General features: G+C 41.4%; 2 protein-coding genes across 6 annotated transcripts in view; both read right to left on the reverse strand.

Annotated features, from left to right (window-relative positions):
* Window positions 1-8231, reverse strand: part of ZDHHC21 (zinc finger DHHC-type palmitoyltransferase 21) — a 39214-nt gene extending 30983 nt beyond the window's left edge. For 3 of the 5 annotated variants that reach the window (XM_065656800.1, XM_065656796.1, XM_065656799.1), the window contains exons 1-4: window positions 8146-8231; window positions 4989-5085; window positions 961-1164; window positions 72-170 (exon numbers count right to left, since the gene is read on the reverse strand). In XM_065656800.1, coding sequence (XP_065512872.1) covers window positions 72-170; window positions 961-1114 — 253 coding nt within the window. In that variant the 5' untranslated portion in view covers window positions 1115-1164; window positions 4989-5085; window positions 8146-8231. Of the gene's footprint in view, window positions 1-71; window positions 171-960; window positions 1165-4988; window positions 5086-6057; window positions 6138-7881; window positions 7955-8145 lie in introns of those variants that run through there. The other 2 variants (XM_065656797.1, XM_065656798.1) reach the window with 2 other exon arrangements.
* A 7135-nt stretch (window positions 8232-15366) lies between these two features.
* Window positions 15367-17528, reverse strand: CER1 (cerberus 1, DAN family BMP antagonist). The gene is made up of 2 exons (XM_065657613.1): window positions 17001-17528; window positions 15367-15660 (listed from the first exon to the last, which is right to left on the reverse strand). The coding sequence occupies exons 1-2, from the start codon at window positions 17526-17528 to the stop codon at window positions 15367-15369; spliced, it is 822 nt and encodes a 273-aa protein (XP_065513685.1).
* Window positions 17529-21286: the final 3758 nt, after the last annotated feature.

Genomic DNA, 21286 nt, shown 5'->3' on the forward strand with positions numbered 1-21286 from the left:
AATTGATTCCTGGTTATTTTCAGGACATTAAAATAACTTTTATTCAATTATACAGAAACAAATGGATGTACCTGTAATTGGAATCTTTGGGTTTTCAGGTAGCTTTCCTGGATCAGCTACTGAGGCTCTTAGTAACGAAGCTATACAAAACAATGAGCAGAAGTAATAACCTGAAAAAATAAATAAGCATTTTTTAGTCTTTTTCAGGTGTACAAAATATGTTATACAGTGCATCAAAAATATAGATGCCTCAGCACTGAGTTGGAAATTACTCAGTCTACTCATTCAATTCCAGATATATTTCTGGTACTATACAGTCTACAATATTAAGTGTTCCCCAGCCTGAAAAAGAGACAGGAAAAGGTAGCAGTGAACATTGTTTTGATAGGACCAGCAGGATGCCACTATGACTTTACTACTGTATTTAAGAAGTTTCTCCCCGTCTTATCAAACAAGCACCAGTCATTCTATACCTCAAAGCCTCTATGTGAAAGGACATTCCAAATGATCCACCTTCACTTTAAAACTGGTTTCAGCTATAAATCTATGAGCATAACTCATATCAGCTGACTTATCCAGGGATGTACAATGAAACTAATAACACCCAGTTTGTCAACCATCAGTACTATCATCCCAAATTCTGACAAGCATTAAGAGTTGTGGGTCTGAAATTATGTCAACAGGTTCTAGCTACGGGAACTGAAAGACATATTAATGCTTTTCCTCAGTTTCCCTACAAGCAAGTTTTACCACACCACCTTTGAAATGAATGGTAAGCTTCTCAGAACACAAAAATGTAGGACGCATCCCAGTACTCCTATCCCTTATCTCCTTTATCTTATCCTTCCTCTTTATCCTTCACTTTATTCTTTATTTTCTGACCTTTCTCATTCATGTTAACTCCTGTCCAAAGATACTATCTTTACTAGTATAAAAAAGGACTAAGTTAAACTGACTTACACAAAATTGCCACAAATGAAATATGTCCCTCTTCATAGTGAGGAAAAAGGATCACTTTTGGAATGAAGATTGTATTGTACAGCCAGACAAAGATAATCAGGCCCATGCAGCACCAACCCTGAGGGTCGACCACAAAGTGAATTCGTCGTCCCATTGAATACAAACAGGTAATAATCTGTCACGACCCAGGAAGAAAAGATTATCCTAGAGAGATACATTGGGAAAAAAAAAAAGTAAATTAACTAGCATCATGCAATCTACAGGGTTCCACATACATTCAAATAGATTAAAAAACAACAACAAACATCTGTCAGCTACTGATTTCAGGAATTGGATGAAAACTTAAAAACATTTCATATACACTGTTTAAACACCAGGAAAACAAAAATTTTATTATTTCATCAATTAGTCATATCTCACTAAAAAGTAACATTTACCATTAAGATGCAAGTAAAATAAGTTCCTGGGAAAACTATTAAGTAACAGCTACCGCAAGGAATTGTCAGCCAGCTGGCAGCAACAAAGGATATAAACATTAAAGAAAATAAGCCTCCTATCAAAATAAAAAGGTTGCAAAGCAAACAATACAGGGAATTATTTATATTATGCAAGGATTCATCCCACATACCTATCGTAGTCTCACAACTATATTTCAAGTTTCTTTTTTAAAAGTTTATATGCTAAAATAGTCACAAGCTTCCCTATTAATTTGTCACTTTTCCCTTCTTAAAGAACCTCCTTCATGGCATTTATAGCAAACTAATAGAGAAAGGAACCACACTACCCTAACATCTTTCATGTAGATCATTAAGAGGTATCATACAAGATCAAGTTTTCTCACTATTAATCATGCCTAAAATATCAAGGTTTCAATTCTGCTAGTTCAGTGTGCTGGTTTCTTTTTTGTTCTAGACTGAAGAAACCCCACCAAGTCCTGCAGTATGAACTTCAGAGCTTCATAAACTGATCTTGATAAAAATACAGCAGCACTGTTGTAAGCACTACTCAGCAGAACCTTCAAGGGAATGATTACTACTGTTACTTTTTTTGTCAGGCTGCCTTCATATATATATATCTTAATACTGCAACACAAACAGAAGCCCCAAGCTACTCTCCTACTCATTAATTCCCCCAAGTTCTGGGCTTCAGGGAACTTGTCTAATTGAGATAGATGTCCTTCCTTTCAGCTTCTAATTGTTGCATAAAATTTCACCTTGTTTATGAGTCAGACACGCCTGTCTCCAGGGGTTTTGCTTGCTTGTTACATGTTTGTCTATCCTCGTTTGCACTAACAATTTCTCTGCTTAATACTATCCACAAGTTTCATTAACGTCTTTTTTTCATCTTTTTCTGGATCTCTAATCAAAATCAGGCCCAAATAAGCTATCTGACATTTTTCCAGGCTTCTCCCATGCACTATTTATGAAAACCCTTTTTTTTGCTGTCTTCTTGTGCAAGTATTCACATTCAAGTTTAACAGAGTATTAAGCGCTTATTTTTATCCTAAAAACACAACAAATTTGATAACACTTGTTTTATAAACCCATGTTGCATACTGAATACACTTACTGCGCCCTTAAAACTGTTTTTAAATTCACGATAATCACAAAAACTATTTAGGCCTATATTTACTATTCTTTTCTAATTTTACTATATGTAGGATGCACACGCCACAGTCTGTCGTATACATTTTACTAATACACTACACAAGTACATATGATCTCTAGACATATAAATGATGTAGTAGTATACTCTTGAACCTGCCAGTACTTAATACATCTCTGTTCTTGAACCTGCCAGTACTTAATGCATCTCTGTTCTAAGTCAGCTTTGACAACCAGCAGGTTTAGAACTAAGAAACATTTTATATCCTTCTAAGCATGCACTGATGTGGGATCTGTCTGATGAGGCAGCCAAGCTCTAGGAGGAGGTGGGCAGACTGTACGACATCAGGGATACTGAAAAGGACACGTACCAGATTCCCCGCTGCAGCTACAGGAATCACTACGGCACTGAGGAGATGCAGGCAGCCTTAGCTTGTCAGGTATGGAGGTTCTGAGCATGGTGAGCATGGAAGCTTGTGAGCTCTGGCACCATGAGAACAGTTCCTGCTGTGTTTGCAGCTCTGATCTACAGAGTAGTTTCTGAGCCCTGGCAGCAGGTAAAGACAGGGAGCTCTGTCCAGTGAAGCCTCCGAACTGGCTGTGCCCAAGTCCTTTGGCAGCGCAGGCAGGACAGGGCAAGGAACAGTGGTGGGAAACTCCCTGTTGCAGGGATAGAAGCACCTCTGCCAGCCCAATCTGTCACCTAGCCAGGTTTGCTGCTTGCCAGGGGCTTGGATTCTGGATACCATGGATCAGCCATTACTGAGACTGCTAGTAGTGTGGCCCTCAGACCACGACCCTCAGCTGCTCTTCACAGAATCACAGAATGGTTGGGGTTGGAAGGCACCTCTAGAAATCACCTAGTCCAACCCCCTTGCTAGAGCAGGTTCACCTAGACCAGGTTGCACAGGTTGCTCTTCCATCTAGGCTTCACTGATATGGCCAGGGGAAACCAGGTGAATATCATGCATGACTGCTTGGCTTGGCGTATGAAGGCCAGGGCCTAGGAACCAGGTGGTGTCTCCTTCATCCTGCTGGTGAAGGGTAAGGACTTGAGTAGAAGTAGACAGACCCTGCAGACCAACAAGTGGTTGTATAGCTTGCATCAAAAGCTGGGACTCAGCTTTTACATCCATAGGACCTTCTCTGATGATCGAGAACTGTGGGGGAGGAGCGGCCAGATCCACCTGACACTATGTGGGGTAAAAGCACTTTGCCAACAGGCTGGTTAATCTGCTAAGACAAGGCTTAGACTAGGAATGATGAGAGAGGGAGGTCGTGACCTATAACAGAGTGAGGAAGTGGTGGTCAGGGTTTTCAAGCCAAGAAGAATAGAGATCCTATAATCAATTAAACACAGGTAAAGTGGGGCCACATCAAGTGTGTGCCCACATCTGATAAAGAAACACCACTTGGGTGTACCGGGATAGGGTTAGGAAAGCCAAAGTCCACCTGGAGTTGAATCTGGTGAGGGATATGAAGGTCAAAAGAAACTCTTGTACAGGTACATAAGCAGTGTAAGGAAGGCTAGGGGAAATGCGGGTGTGCTGCAGAATGGGGCAGGGTACCTGGTGAAAGGATGCAAAAAGGTCAAATCGCCTTCTTCACCTTGCTCTTTACAGGTAAGACCTGCTTTCTGGAATCCCAGACCCCTGAGACCAGTGGGAAAGTCTGGAGCAAGAAAGACTTACTCTAAGTGAGGGAGGATCAGATTAAGAAACATTTAAATAAACTCAGCATAACACTTCCATGGGACTTGATGAGATGCCACTACCGAGTTCTGAGAGAGCTGGCCCTGTCATTGTGAGGCCACTCTCAATTATATTTGAAAGTCTTAAGCTGATGGGTGAAGTTCCAGAGGACTCAAGAAAGCGTCAACCATGTTTTCAAGGGCAAGAAGGACGATCTAGGCAACTACAGGCCTGTTAGGCTCACCCTGATCCCTGGGAAGGTGGAGCAAATAATCCTGGAAACTGTTTCCAAACACATGAAGGACAAGAAGGCAATTGGGAGCAGTCAGCATGGATTTCCGAAAGCGAAAACATGCAGACTGGCAGAAACGCAGAGGCCAAAAAAACAGAGGCAGCTAGAAACACTGCTGCCCACTGAGGAATCCATCTGTTTTCCATCTTATCAGAGCAGCAGAGATTTCATGACTTCACAGTGCTTCCTCAGAAGGGGAAATACTAGCTCAACAAACAAAACAGAGAGATTTCATTACTGAAATGCTTGTTTCTGAGTGACCTACAAAGTATAATGCGTGAGCAATAAGCAGTGAGAGAGATTCTGGAGAAAACAATAAGAGTGCCTAGAATGAAAACATATCCAAAATTTTTATAACTCAATAACTAACTTCTGCCTGCATTATTCACTTATATAATTAAAGAACTAAACCAAACACAAATACAGCCCCAAAAACCATACCTTTGATGGCAAGTTCCACAATTAAGTTGGAACTACACATAAAAAGGCCCCATTCTCAAGAAAGAGAGGTTTTTTATCATCATCTTCTGTATTTTTCCTGAAAGAGAACAAAAAGAGTGTGATACTCAGACAATCATCATCACTGGCTTCAAAGGCAGCATGTAACAGATTACTTTCTATTCTGTGCTTCGTACCTCACCTCACTGAGTAGAGCTTCCTCTCAAGCTATTTACACAGATACCCAGATCCTTTGCCTCTCATGTCTGAACTGACATGCTGATTCTAACTAGCGTTCTTTGATTTTCAGTTCTAGGCCATTTCATAATTTTAATATAGATTTTAAAGGATGGGAGTGTTCAGAGAAAGGTCTATAGTAAACTGCACTACTGTCAGTGTATTTCAATTAGTTTAGATTGTGATACACTTTCTTCACCATGCCTGTTATGATAAATTAAGCTTTATATTTTCCATTATACTGTTGTCAACAATACTGTATAAACAATGTTGATATATTAACTTCCTCCAGCGAAGTGAGCTTTTTCCCTTCTCATTCTTGTTACATGTACCATATATAAATATGTAAGAGTGTAGGGAATAAAGAAAACCTGACACATGCATATTCTGATGATTAGGTAGAAAGTATTAGATTCCGATTTAACTCATGGGCAAGATGAACTTACAGTCTTTCATTTTTAAACATACTTTAAAAAAAAATCTATATTAACTCTTTCAAATACAATGTCAAAATAAAGGAAGACTGATATCAAATAATTTTGTTCTTTGGGATGCATCGTTTCTGATAAGAATAATAACTACAATATGTAGAGGAAAAAAGTCTATGAGCAGGTTTACAATAAATCAGTTGAAAAGAAACAATGAAGTATTTATATCCGTATATATTCAGTATTCATACATTAAATGCCTAAACATTTCACAACAAAATCATTTAAGATAAAATACACAACACTAATGTTGGAGGTTTTGTGGTTTTCTTCCCTCTTACCCTAGTTTGTAGCAATTTTTCCTAAATAAACATCTCAAACACAAAGCATTTAAAAGTAAACAGTACCTGTGGCTGGGGAAAGCTTCAGATTTGCCAAAATATGACAGAGCTTTTCTTACAAAAGTCAAGAACAGTTCTTGCCTTTCAAAAAAATATTTTTACTATGGGATTTCTTCACTACAATCACCTTCAATATGACTCCTGATGTGACATCCTCTAAATAATGAGACCATAGAATGAGTCAGGCAGTCAGAAAGTCACTTCCGAGAAAAAAGAAAGCTCTGCACTCACCAGAAAAGTTAACATGAAGATTGTTTTAATAGGCTCATTTGAATGCAAACTTCAAAAAAAAGTATAAAATTTTGCATCAAGAACCTCCCAAAACATACTTAGAAAATTACATTTCATAAATAAAGTCAATGCAAGCACTACTCTATTTTTCATCCTAAGAAGCATGAAAACTAGCTCTGGCAACATCCTGTTTCTTGCACTTTTATGGCTATTGCATTCATACATAACTAGAAACCAAGATCTTACACATTCTGCCTCACTTTGGCTTAAACAAGTCCAGAACGGCAGAGATCAATAATTCACGGAATTGTTCACTGTGAAACACAATTTTAAGACCCTACACAAACTGAACAATACTATGCTTTATAAAATACACTTCTAGAGTGAGAAAAACACCACTTTCTAAGATTGTATTCTAAGCAATTCAGACAGAAAATGGAACAGAGAGTAGTAACATGAGAGCTACACTTCCTATAATATTTGTGATAGGCGAGGCAAGGCCATAACAATCAACAGCTGTGGCCCTAGATCTGTGATGCTCCTGAAATCTGAAGAATTACTGCCAAAAGTTACTGATATAAAATTAAAAATACACTTCAACAAGAAAGAAACAAAGTAGACTTGAACCAAACAGCTAAATTACTTTCAACTGCATTTTAAAGAAGTCACTTATGTGATGTTATCAAGGGTCAGGATATAATTACCATTATGCCTTTTACAGCACTTCTGTTTAACGAAACTAGTACCTGAATAACCACTTAATACAAGCAGGAGTATATTTTTGCCGTGACAAAATCCTGCGTACCTGGTATTAAACGTTTATACAATAGATGGTAGTTAGTAGAAACCGTGTCACTACAGAGCTGTTAGGTAGCTGTTGACAGGTTAAGGTAGGCAAGATGTTCCCACCCAATTCTTTTTTACAGATAGGATCTTGCAAGGCGTGCCTCTAAACATCTACTGCACTCTTGAAAGATGACACATGGGCTTGGACTGTGACATGGCTCGATACTAATGCATACACGTCGTATCCCCATTGATTACAAATCTATGAAAACTACCTTCACTTATTACTGACCAAACAGCCACTTACAGACAGACAATATACATGGCTACAGCACATTACTGTTCGGATCCTCAGTGTGAAAGGCCTGAAGATGTAAAATTTCATTTTACTAACAACTGGGGCTGGAAAATGAAAAGCGTGAAGCTAGGAAAGGTTAGAGGGCATTGTATTTCCTTGTGCTGTGTTGCCCAAGCACATGGCCAACAAAACCCACGCACTTCTTCCATTACCACCTCAAAAGCAGAAAACGCCCACCTCATCATTTAGCAAAAAAAGAGCAGCATTGTGGAGCTTCATGAAAATGACTACAGCATTGCTTTATCTCATAGATAACAGGATGCTCATGAAGTTTGCTAAGGATTTCCCTCCCTCCACACTCCATGCAGAAAGCTGCATTCCTGAAGTTGACACAGGTAGCACAGGCACCCAGTGCAACGTAGGCAAGGCTCCTGTCCAAGACTGGTGATACGGCGGCCCCAGCGCACCCTACCCAAACCCCACCCCCAACCAGCCTTCCCAGGACCACGACGAACCGCGCCCGAGGGGCCGCCGGCGGCCTCCGTCCCACCGCCACACAACGGAACGGCGGGAGCGGCCTCTCCCTCCAGCCCCTGGCTCGGGAGCAGCGCTCGGCCACCAGCCGGGCTCCCGCGGCGGCCTGGCCGCGGGGACACCCCTCCGGCAGCCCCCGAGCGGAGGGCGCTGCCATCGGCTCCCCCTGCAGACCCCCCTGCCCGGCCGCCCCGCTCGTCCCCTCCCCCCACCGCCCCTTCCCCGCGGCGCGAGGCGGAACCAACCGTTGGGCGAGGCCGCGAGGAGAAGGGAGGGGCCGCGGTCACGCGCCACCCGGTCCCCTGCTCTCCATGGCAACCGCGGGGGCCGCCTCCGCCGCTCGCGCGCAAACCCCGCACCTTCCGCTTCCGCTGCGGGAGTCGCGCATGCTCGTAGGGAGCGCAGTGGTGGGGCGGGTGGGCCCGGGGAGGCCGGGCTGCGGGCTCCGCCTGGCAGCCGGGCGCGTTGCCCCGCACCGTGAGGCTCGCCGGACGGAGCGGCGTGACTGGTTCCTGCATCTCGCCCTCCCTGCGCAAGCGGCGGGAGCCACGCTGTGGGGCGGTCCCGCCTGCCCGCGGGAGGTGCCGCAGCCCGGTCCGGCTGTGAGCCCGCGGCCGGGTTCGCCGGTTTGGAGCTCACTGGCGCGGGCCCGAGCCCGGGCGTTAGTCAAGACGAGCCCTTGCCTCTCCTCCATCCCTCCAGTGTCCCCGGCAGCTCCTGGCCAGCGCTGCAGATGAGCTCTCTGCCTCGGTCTCCAGGCCCCTGTTAGAAGCATCTCATTCCCCAACTGTTGTACTAATTAGTCCTAATAGTATGAAATTGTATAAAGCCTCTTAATAGTCTGAAATCATATATTTCGTAAGAGAGACGTGCTTCACCTTGTATACTGCATAATTATGGATAAATCAGCATAACTAAAGGGCCCCAGCTCACTGCAAGGAGGACAGGCCCCACCGTAAAGAAACCTTGTTTCTTGGAATCTTAAAGCCATCCACAAAGGAGAAGGGATACTACTAGGCTACTAAGGTAACACCAGCATCTCAGGCCCTCCAACACCTCTGTGAAACCCTCCCATTATCTGGCATTATAGATGAGTAACTGTAGCAGTATCAACCCCAGGGACGCCTAGATCAAGAAAGCAGATGAATGGTGGCACCATAGAATTATACTTGCTTTTCAAAACAGTAATATGTGTGTGTTAAGTAGTGAGCAGTCAAATCGCTTTGTATCTGAGCACTTCAAAGGTATGAGAACCATGTGTAAAATCGCATTCAGTGTGCCCTGATTGGAATGGGACACCTCGTGTGTATCAATAAAGAATAACTTTTGTAATTCTATACTTTGCATCCTACCCTCTCCTCCGTCTGGCATGAGCCAGTTGCAAAATTTTCATGATGCTCAGGTCCCCTGCTGTGCACCATGGAGGGGCCTCATAAGGCCACAGAATTTGATCTTTGTTTTTAAAAGAGAATTCTGACCCGTAGGGGATTAGCAGTGGCTAAGAGCCACAGACAGCTTGTAATGGACAGCATTTTCAGTGTTCCCAGCTGGGAATCATGCCTTGAGCACCCATGGCTGATGTACATACATGATCTTTTGGCTACCTAAAGGTATCTCCATCTGTCTGAGTGGCATGGTTCCCACTGTAAATTGATGGGCTCCTGCTCTGAAGCATTTTTCCTACACAATGATGAATGAACTGAATGAAGGGTAATATGGTGATTACCACCAATACAGAAAATTCTTCCTTATTACCGATAACATTCTTCCTAAAACTTAATTATAACATGATTATTCTGAAAAGAGAGTACCCAAAAAGTCAGTTTAGTGTTTAGGTGGATTTCAGGCTTTTGTTGCAACTTTTGGACCTTATCCTGATTTTATTTTTCAGTGTCCACAGTCTTCTGCTGTGCTGGGTAATTGTTAATGTTTCCAGATAAAGTTGCTCTGACCTGAAAATATATATTCTTAACAGGAACTGGACATTGTCTGGAAAGAGAATGAAGCATGTTCCAGGTAAACCGGAAAACAGCGCTGCCTCAAGAGCAACCTATGTATGTCCCTAGGAACAGGTAACACTGAAAATAATACACATATTAATTGGACTATTAAAAACATGAGGAAAATAATCACTGTAAAGGTAGTTGTAATAAAAAACAGCCTCTGCCTCTATTCCATGTCAAGTTTCACATCTGAATTTATGTCTATATGTAAAAGACGTAATAAGCTGTCTGTGAAAACTTTCCACAGATTTGAAGAATGAATGTAAATGAAAAACAGACAAACAAGGAGTGGAAAGGAAACCAAAGACTTGGGAAATAAAATGGAAAAATAAAATGGAAATATAAACACAGACGGACAGTATGATCGATGAAGGTTTCTTGTAGAATGAAAAAGAATCTGTCAATAATGTTGTCTTCTAGTCAAATACCAGGTATTTGCATTTTTGTAGTGGTGCCCTGATAATGGCCAGTCATTAGATCTGTAATCTTGTCAGACAGATTATATTTTACTCTTTTCTGCTCATGGATGTGCAGAGTAAACACGGGTTGTGGAGCAAGGGCAGTAGTCTATTCCAGCTCAATCATCAGCACAGCAGTTTCTATTTGTTAGTATTTCTTTTGGGAAAGCACAGTGCAGGAAGAAAAACAGGCAATCATGTGCTGGTCTTGCCGACTGAACTTGCAAGGGCTCAGACTATAGAAATTACCTGACACTTTTGCCAGAGTGTCAATCCAATTAGATAATCAGTCTTTGTGGTAAATTCTGTTCTGAAGGAAAAAAACATACCTATTAACTTTGCATAATATAGACTTCATATATTGTCCAGCATGGATGTATTACACAAAGATTATTAAAAGTCTGCAAAATTAGAATACCCACATTCTTCGATGCTGAGTATTGCACAATAGCATAGAATTCCTCTTGGAGTTTCTGATGTCTGTGTTGTGTTGTTGGTGGTGTTTATAAATTACCACAGGAGCCACCAGCTGTCATCATATAAATTTTATTGGCACTCTGTAAATATTAAATCAGCATGCTAAAATCGAGCCATGTGCAGTAACAGCTGATGCTCTGTTATGGAGAGCACACGCAAAAGAGAGGTATGCACTGTGACTCCCCTGATTTTTACTGTTTACAAGCCCCTTGCTTCATGAGACTGTTTTCCAGGGTTCATTTTGAGCCCAATTGTGTCCCTTGATTGATGTGCAGAAGGGGTGCTGTCTGTGCACAGATATCTCCTGGGTTGAGAGATCAGCCTTTTCAGCAGTACTCATCGTCCTGGGTCCTTCTAAACTCCCCAGTTTGTTACTGCCACTTCTTTTCTGCAGCACCATTGTATTGCTGACTTCCTTGTAAACCGTGCTGGTGTACATAGGAGACACTTGTGCACTCTAGAATGGGAGCAAAATTCTTTGTGTCATGAAGATCCATGTTATGGAGACAGAGGTCGGTGTTAATGACATGCTGTGCTGAAACAAATCCTGTCCTGGCCCAGTAGTTTTGTCAGTCACAGTGTCACATACTGAGCATAAGGCAATAGATGCTAAAGGAAGATGTCTCTCAGGCAACATTTTCTCTCTGACCTAGTTGCCAGAAAAATCAAAGGCAAGGTATGCTTTCCAATCTGTCTGCCTCAGTAGTAGGCATGGTGAAATCTACTGATCCTCCAGCCCAGATAGGTTACATGAGGTCTAAGCTAGACAAGGCAGTAGTTTAAATTAGGAAGTTAATTTTCATCCAAGGCACTTCAATGATGTGAGGAGCTCTGCTCCAGTTATGTCCAGCTGCAGATGTCCTAGCATGAGCTCTCCTAACACCTCTCTTCCTCCAGGAGCTGGTGTGGGAAAGCCAGGCAGGGCAACAGGCTGCTGGAATGCTTCCACATCTGTTGCAGTGTGAGGTGAGTTTGAACCAGCTTCAGCGGAAGGTTAGGAGAAAGTACCACAAGAGATTTTTGCCACTTGTCAGTAAAACATGCTAAAGCTTGTTAGCTGACAACCATGATGTTAACTCTGAATATTCCATAAATCATGAACAGAGTACCTAGCACAGCATGAAGTGCCAAGTGCAATTTCAGAGACTGTTCCCTGGAATATATGGTTGCACAGAATTTGATAAGAGCTACCCTTTGCTGTTTGATATATTTACATGCATTAAAGTCAGTTGCATAAAATCCTTATTTAAGAGAATAGCCTGTACTGAAGATTTATTTCACTTAAGTAATAGAATAAAGAGCACTTCTCCTCAATTATTTTCAAGGTAAAGCACAGCCATTTGGAAAAGAGGCAGTAGGTCAAATAAAATGGCAGAAGTGTACAAACTCCACTTGGGATTGAGCTGAATTTTCAGAGAGCTCTGCAACTATGGCTTAGTCTTGTTCTGTGAGATAGGTTTGCACAAGGAATGCTCTGAAATAGAAGAGATCACATTAGCAGCACTTCCATTGTAAGCATAGTTACATTGCAAAAGCTTTCATTATAGAAGACATGCAATCTCTGAATGGACACGACTAAATTAAAGTCATGTAGATTTGCTGCTATAATGCCATTGCTGCTGGAAGGATACATACAGTGATATGGATCACAACCTTCACCTTTCTGACCCACATCATTATACTAGTAGAGGCCATCACAGTTGTGCTGAGAAAACAAAATCCTGTTAGCCCCTGGGCACAACTTATTCCTCATATGGAATTTTTAAAGGCTGAGAAATCTGATCCAATTAACACATTCTTGATTTTGCCGAATACTGTGCTAATTACATGCAACCAGTCATTGCTGGGTTAATTAAACATTCATCAAAAAAACCTACAGCACTAATCTAATTAGCAATTACTACAGCTGTCATTACCTCTTTTCACCTACTTTTAAGCTGTGCAAATTCACACTAAGAATCTGGTCCTGTAAATTCCTTACATGAATAGCTTTCTCTGACTGCCATTATGCTTCAGTATACAGAAGGAGCTTTAAAAATTAGGCTGAATACAGTTCACGATATAGCTTCAGTTCTGCTATCTTTATGTGCAGAGGTTACACTTTAGCAATCAGTAATGTCTGATTTATGAGACTGGAAGATTTTGCTTTTTAATTGACTTGTGATCTTACTGGGAGTGTGGGTAGGTCCTACCTTTAAGTGGTTCTCTGTAAGTATTAAACCTAAAACATACTTACATTTGAGAAAAAAAGAAAACTGGGATAAATACTGTTATATACTCACACAGCTTTAAAACATCAGTGGTTAGAAGCCTCAGAAGATTTAGCAGTTTCAGATATAAAAATAAAGTTGGGAATAGAGAGGAAAAAGCTAGGAAATTTGATGCTTTGTGTGCTTTTCTTCCTTAGGCTTGATTAAAAATGAACACTAATAATCACAATAACTCACAAAGGCTAGATAAAGTGCTGAGATTTGATCTTTATGGTAAAGCAGGGAGTTGTTTCTTAGCTTTTCCACTTGCATACAGCTTGATTTAACAAAGCATCAGTCATTAGGGCTGACTGTGCAATTGGACATGCCCAGTGAGGAGGAATCTGTACTGGAAAAAAGCATGAGATGTAAAGAATTACTTTATTCTCGGAAATTATATGGTTGCTAGCTGGTTCTAGTTTGCCTGTTAGAAAAGCTTATTTCTTTGGTCATAACCTGAGCCCATTCATGCTCAATGCAGCCCAACATGTGAAGGTAAATTTCTGAATCTAGGTGCTAGCTCCTTTCACTAGCACCCTGAGACAATCAATGAGTATTATAAAGCTAGAATCAATATTAAGTCAAAATAAGTATTTCCTTTATTGCATTCAGTACAGGGATGATACGACCATGACAGCTTGTTATTTGGAATAACATCATATATCATGCCATAACATACAAACAGCCATACACAGTTTGCATGTCCATCCTTAGTGTAAAAGGATAGAGAGAAGGCTTTGTTCAGTTTTATTACACAATTTTTATTATTTAAAACCAAGTTTATATATAATGAAGGATAACTATATACTAATCTTCAGTTCACTCACAGCAAGTGACCTGCAGAAGTAAACAGCTATTGCAGCAGTTCAGATCCAGTATCAGAATATCATTTGGATGCAATTTTCAGTAAATATTAAATAAGGGCCTTGCAATCCAAATCCATGCTGCACATATTTTTTCACAGGATATTAAGACACTTCAGATCACAGTGCAGTTCAAATACAAGGAATCATTTGCCCAACCCTTGAATTGACCAGATGTATCAATACTGATTTTTCCAGTACTCCCCAAAAAAGAGCTGTGGATAGTTTAACAACAGGGGCCCAGGTCTGAGAGTTTGGCAATAGCAGTGGAGCAGATTCCCAGAGGACTGAAGGAGCTCAATTAGAAATAGGCTGAAATCTAGTTGCTGGAAGCTCATCACTGTCTGATGTGCCAGGCCTGCAAGACAAATACAGGGAGAAGCAGCTGGAGAGAGCAGAGAAGCCAGGAGTTCGGCTAACAGCCACTGGTGCTGTGTTGGCTAGCGCTAGACTCAGACCTTTCCTGACAAAGAGTTTTCTTGGCTGTTTCTGTAAAGCTATATAGGTATTACCATGCTGATAGCATCCTTCTGCAGATTTTCTATCACACACATGCCTTTTCTGCTTTAGTTTAGCTGTTGACAACATTACTTGAACTTTATCTTGGTGTCACTGACAAGGTTAAAATTCATCAGAGTGGAAAATGTGCGTTGTCTTTTCACACTGAATCCAAATAATAATAATAAAAATACATTCATTTATGATGTTTTCTGAGGGAGTATACCATTTTTAATATTTTTTTCCTCCTACTATGTAACACTTTCAATAAAAAAAACTGTGCAGAGTAAATGCAGCCATGTAAGAGAGTAAGTGGTTTCTGTGGCAAAATACCACTTAAAGACACTATCTAAGTGTGTAAATTGTGAATGAGGCATATTAGTTTTCACTGGGAACTGAACTCCAGCTGGGAGCAATCAGAATGACCTTAACTAGTTACAGCTCTCTATCTGTCTTATGTCCATTTGTATTTTACACTCTCCAGCCACTAGCTTGATGTAAAAGTAGATCTGCTTTTGCAAGGAAGAGACTAAAGCCTCATCTGTGTTGCCAATGGAGCTATACTGGCAGTCCTTGCAAGCAAAGGCAGTGTAAACTGATCAGTACATTAGGGTTTTGCACAGGTAATTAATTCTGTTTCCTCAGATGTTGTTTCTAGCCTCTTATAAACAATGATAGGAAGGGTGGAAATGTTTTTAAAGGTTTCCCTTGTTAAAGTAAGAACTCTACAAATAAGCCAAATAACCTCATCCTCATTTCTTTAGCAGCTGCAAGGAAGCATCTGTTACATTTTAGGTAAATTTTTTGTTGAAGCAGAGAAGCAGTTCAAGTGGAAAGTCTATATCTTTTAATATTTTTGTGTACCAGTGTGATGAAAGCTTTAGTTCATTAGGTTTTTTGGGAAGTACTTTGCACAGGTTAATTGTGCTCATGTAAATTTGCATGCAAGTCTGACAGTAGCAATCCAATTGCAGGGTCTTTAATCTTCTGAATCTCACATTTACACTCTTCTACAATCATGACTTCCTTGACCACTGGGACAGAACTGGTGCAGTTGAGATCCAGGCGCTTCATGGAGAATTTGCTGGGCAAGCAATGAGAACAAAAGGTATAAAGACGATCTTCTGGACCAGGAACATGAAAGGAACTACATTTTCCAAAACACAGATTATTCTGTACCATCACCTTCTCACAGGTCTCATGAGTAATGCCCTGAAACAGAAAACAGCTTGAAGTTCTTCGTATATGAATGGTCCATGGACTTTGCTAGAAGGCACGAAGGCAAAAAAAACACCCAAAATACTGTATTTTTTCTTCTTAGAACATTTACTTTAAACATGTTTATATTTTATGTCAAGCAAGTGGTAAAACATAAGAACTTTTAAAAGGAAACTTAAGTGCTCCTATGGGCAATTCTTAGATTGAACAACAAAGGCAAAACCTTCTTCAGTCAGAGCCTTTCCCTGATGGGGAAAAATCCAATACGTGGGTCTGTGATACCTTTGAGTTCTACATTTCTGACATGGTTTAGCAGGCTTGCCCACTTAGCAAGACTTAAATATCATTGTGGCCCAATGTTCTTGTATATAAACCACAAGCTAGACTCAACTGTAATCTTTAAGATTTGTTTCCATGTGGCAGAGGCATAATGTTCTTCAGCAGTTTTTTTTTTAAATAAAATCTTAAAAATGCAATGGAAGTTCTGTAATCTCTTGGGTTTGCAAGAATAACAGTTCCTTGTATCAGGAGAGCCTGTGTCAGCTCCCAAGCTGCCAAATGCTAGACTGAAGTTAGCACTTTTATATTGGCATAACTGCAGCCATCCTGGAGAAAGTTTTTCATATTACATGGCACAAAAAGTAAAATGGTAGAAGTTTCTAGGCCACATCTATATGTACATCTGTCTGCCACTCAAATTTAGTGAGGGATGTGGGAAAACATGGTCCTTGATGGACTGCGATTACAGAAACACTGAGAATAGATGTGGCTTTATGAGGAATACAGCACTTTTATCTATATTATTTACTTGTCTTGATGTTACAACATGATGAAATGGCTTCATCTGTGCATGGGGCAATTTACCAGTTCTCCATCATTCTTAGGACAGAATTAATGCAGCAGAAAGGAATCCTTGCTTAGCTGTAGGAAAACAACCCACTTCTGCAAATACTTGCCCTGAGACTCTTTGTATATATGCCTATATGTATATCTATTTTTATATATACAGGTAATAGATGTATATGAACTTTTGAGATGTATATTCATTGAATAGATAACTACCACTGCCCTGCTTGCTCAGGCTAGGTCAGAACATTTTTGCATGAAAACAATGAGTAACTCTGAAAATCGAACACGTGGCTTTCCAGTGCTGCAGTTTGCCACATCGGACTAAAGCTTTTTCAGCCATTTCAGTGGTGTTTTTCAGCTGCTTATTGTCTGTGAACATTCAGAGGTGGCCCTGTGACTTAGCAAACAAACTGTGTGTATTTTGCTGCTCATAACAAGAGGCAGGGGAAAGAATGCATTTAATGATGTTGACCCCCTGTTCTTACCTGGGAAAAAGGCAAGGTTCTGCAGTTTTCTTGGTGCATTTCATTTGTCTTGATTGGCAGGACAACCTCTTCAGATGCTGAATTTTTCTTTAACATGAAGTGGTCCCAGAATTTCTTGGCATCTTTTCTATAGGGAGTTGCAGCCTCCTTCTTGCTGGAATAGTGGGATGGAGAGAGGTTTTCCACGGGAGACATCTCTCTAGGTGCTGCCCAGGTTCTCAGGTCTTGGTCTGCGTGGAGTTCTGCACTGGGAAAGATGAATCTGGATGTTTTTTTCTCCTCTGGCTTCTCGCTTTCAGATGCTGTCTGTGGAATTGCTACAAAAAAGCTTGGTTCTCCCAGGGTTTCCTCAACGCCTACTGGGTTTTCCCCTACGAGCTCACGAAAACTCTGACTTTCAATCAGATTTTTGTCCAGATAAAAAAGGTGCTGAAATGGCCTTCTGCTTTTCCTTTGTGGTGAATCTCGCTGTGGCTCTGTGGCTCCAAGACATGAGAGAACTAACAGCTGAAGGAGCAGCAGTGACATGATCTCGTAAAGTGCAACCCTGTGAGACCTGCTGCTCTTGCAGTGAATGTAGTGTGCTAGCTTTATACAAGAGCTTGGTGTTGGTTTATGGCTGCTGTCAGTCTGCAGAGGAGGGGAGGGCTCAGGGGAGACCCTGGTGTGGCTAATTGCTTTCAGTTACTGCAGATTACAATTATGATAGGGGAGTTTGTGCTAACGAAACTCTGCTTTCAATCTGGATTATGTGTATTAGAAGTTCCTATCTAAAATCTAGTAACCCAGGATGGTGTGGGGGACAGAAGTATTGAACAGGAGGAAATGTTTGGATAAACTGTCTAGCTTAGGCCTAGGAATTAAGGAAACATTTGAGGTTGTGTATTAGCATGGTCATTGTGGTCTTCATTGTTTATTTTGACTTTCCATTCCACAAAGCCAGAGACTGTCAAAACAGGGAATGTTATTTCATCACAACAGGAAAAGGCAAGCTGATTAACGTTTGCTAAAACATGAAGCTGGATCTGAAGACATCAGATGAGCCCATGTTTTCAAAAGTTGAGTCTAATTTTGGTCTTTCACATTAGGGATATGACCCAAGGCCTTCAGCAGCACAACTGCAAAGTGGCAGACTGGTGCTCACACACCCAGAGGAATCTGGCAGGGAGCACTAGCCCTTGCTTTGCCTCCTTCACAGCAGTTTGCAGCTGCTGGAGTGCAGACATATCACTAGCCCAGAATAAAAGGTCACAGGGTGAAGAAATTCTGCACCTCAGATTGCCAAAGACTAACTAACTGCTACATCCTGTTCAGGCACCAAAGCCGCTACAGGCATCCTGTAAAGCCAATAAACAAAATAAGGATTTACACAAAACATGTTAGAACTGAGATATTTTATGATTCTAGATATCAATGACTCAACAGAAATTTCTAGAGCATACTATACCCTAAAATGAAGGTATCTTTTACAAAATTACCATGCTATGCAACGTGTAAGGAAAAAAAATCTGATAAAACATCACACAGAGGTAAGTTTTGGGAGAAGGAAAAGATATTTTCAATAAACATCACAAATATTGTTCCTTATCTGAAAATACTAAAAGCAAATTCTACTTCAGATAATTTCCCATTTAGTTGCTCTCATTCTACACACTCCTGTTTCTACCAGAAAGAGCCTATCAATGGACTCCTAATTTTGTAGCTAATCTGTTCATTAGTCTTGAAAACTTTGGTGGTCTGTAATGGATGTATGGAATTATTTGATTTTCATTTCTGGGAAATTAGTTTATTGACTGATAAGTAAACTAGTTGCCTAGTAACATCATTGTGAGGCACTGACTTAAAACTTTAGCACAAAGTTAGTGGAGATCTAGAGCTTTTCCTTACTGCATTATTCATTTGAGTTAACATTTGTTCTAATCTTGAGGTCCATCCTGAAGCAGAAGTGCATGGAGCTCCAGCAAGAATGGGGTTCACACACCAACACTAGACTGTGTTTGTGCCTTGACCTCAGTGGGATGATCTCATTAAAGGAAGCACAGCAATGAAGCATAAGCTCTTCTGCTCTGTAATTACAGCCGAGAGCAATTTAATTCTGCCATTGATTTGGTGCCTTCCTGAAGTCTCAAGCATGCTCTGGAAGGGCAAATTCTCCCACAATTATCAGGAGTGAAATAATGGAAAATTCTGGCATCTGCAATAAGATCAGCTGTGGGATGTTCCTGCAAAAGGTCATTGCATCATATTTACACAAGCATGTGCAGCATTAGGATGGAGCAACAATGAGTCAAGAGGATAAATTCAATGGTAGACAGTAACTTAAGTAGCTTAGAAGTGTAATTTGAATCTTCACATTCTGTCTTTATTGGCTAATGAGTTGAACTGAAGCAGTTGACCTTTGGAACTAAAATTCCTTGTATCTGGTGCATATTGGAACTAGTCATTCAAAATTATTCACCAAACCTAAGGATATTATATTTTGAGTTTTTCCTCTTTTTTTTTTTTTCCCTCTTTATTTTAGTTTCTCAGAGAGTTACAAGACTGGGCTGATACTCAGACCTATGTATTGTATTGACATAGAAGGGTTTGATGCATTTGAACTGGATTTGAAGGAGGAAAGGGATAAAACCAGGCTTGCTAGAGGTTAATCTGAGAGTGGCACAACAAAGTTTGAAGGGTGGTGTGATGGCGAGGTACTTCGGTCTGCCATCTCAGTGGAGGTAGGGGATAGAGAGCCACGCAACAGCAAATATATAAGGGCTGTTGATGTGTTAGAAGCCACAGAAGTGCCTGAGAGTGGTCATGTAGGAATTAGGGCTTTTCCCCAAAACGTGGTGGTGGGATCAATAGCCCAACTCAAGTGCCTCTGTACCAATTCACCCAGCATGGGCAATAGACAGGATGCACTGTAAGCCACTGCGCAGTGGGAAAACTGTGATATAGCTGCCATCACGGAAACATGGTGGGATGTCCTCACGACTGGAGTGCTGCATTGGATGGCTATAAACTCTTCATAAGCTATAGGCAAGAAGGAGAAGTGATGAGGTAACCCTGTATGTGAGGGAGTGGTTTGCTGTCTATAGCTTGATGAAGGTGATGATTGAGTTGAGTGTTTATGGGCAAGAATCAAGGGCAAGGCCAACACGGCAAATATCCTGGTGGGGGTCCGTTACAGATGACCCAACCAGGATGAAGAGGCAGACGAAATATTCTGCAGGCAGACAGGAGAATTCTCACGATCGCTAGCTCTTGTTCTCATGGGGGACTTCAACTTTCCAGACGTCTGCTGGAAATACAACACAGCAGAGAGGAGGCAGTCTAGGAGGCTTCTGTATTGTACGGAAGACAACTTCCTGACACAGCCGGTCAGTGAGACAACTAGGGAAGGTGCCCAGTGGGCCTGTTGTTTGTGAACAGAGGAGGACTTGTGGGTCATGAGATACTTGGAGGCCATCTTGGGCATAGCAATCATGAAATGATCAAGTTTTCAGTTCTTGGAGAAGTAAGGAGGGGGTTCCAGCGGAACTGCTACCTTGGATTTCTGGAGGGCAGACTTTGGCCTATTTCAGAGGCTGGTGGCAGAGTCCCTTGAGAGGCAGTCCTGAGGGACAAAGGAGTCCAGGAAGGCTGGTCATCCTTGAAGAAAGAAATCTTAAATGTGTAGGAGCAGCTGTCCCCATGTACTGAAAGACAAGCCAGCGGGGAAGAAGTCCAGCCTCGCTGAACAGAGAGCTTTGGTGGAATTCAGGAAAAAAGAGTTTATGATCTTTGGAAGAAGGGGCAGGCAACTCAGGAGGACTACAGGGATGTTGTGAGGCTGTGCAGGGAGAAAACTAGAAGGACCAAAGCCCAACTAGAATTTAATTTGGCTACTGCTGTAAAAGACAATAAAATGTTTTCTTAAGTACATGAGCAACAAAAGGAGGGCTAGGGACAATCTCCATCCTTTATTCCATGCAGGAGGAAATATAGTGACAAAGGATGAGGAAAAGGTACTTAATGCCACCTTTGACTAAGTCTTTAATGGGAAGAGCGGTTGTACCCTGGGTACCCAGCCCCCTAGCTGGAAGACATGGATAAAGAGCAGAATGAAGCCCAAATAATCCAAGGGGAAATGGTTAGTGACCTGCTACACACACATATCTGTGAGGCCAGATGGCATCCACCCAAGGGTTCTAAGGGAGCTGGTGGGGGAGCTCACCAAACCACGTTCCATCATCTATCAGCAGTCCTGTCCCAGTTGCCTGGGGGTTAGCAAATCTGACACCCAACTATACGAAGGGCTA

This window comes from Caloenas nicobarica, chromosome Z (assembly GCF_036013445.1).
Source record: "Caloenas nicobarica isolate bCalNic1 chromosome Z, bCalNic1.hap1, whole genome shotgun sequence".
NCBI lineage: Eukaryota > Metazoa > Chordata > Aves > Columbiformes > Columbidae > Caloenas > Caloenas nicobarica.

Coding starts and splice junctions, on each gene's coding strand:
- CER1 (XM_065657613.1), bottom strand. CDS start 17,528: ATGTCACTGCTGCTCCTTCAGCTGTTAGTTCTCTCATGTCTTGGAGCC. Junction 15,661..17,000: donor GAACCTTGCCTTTTTCCCAG/GTAAGAACAGGG, acceptor TTTCTGTTTCAG/GGCATTACTCATGAGACCTG.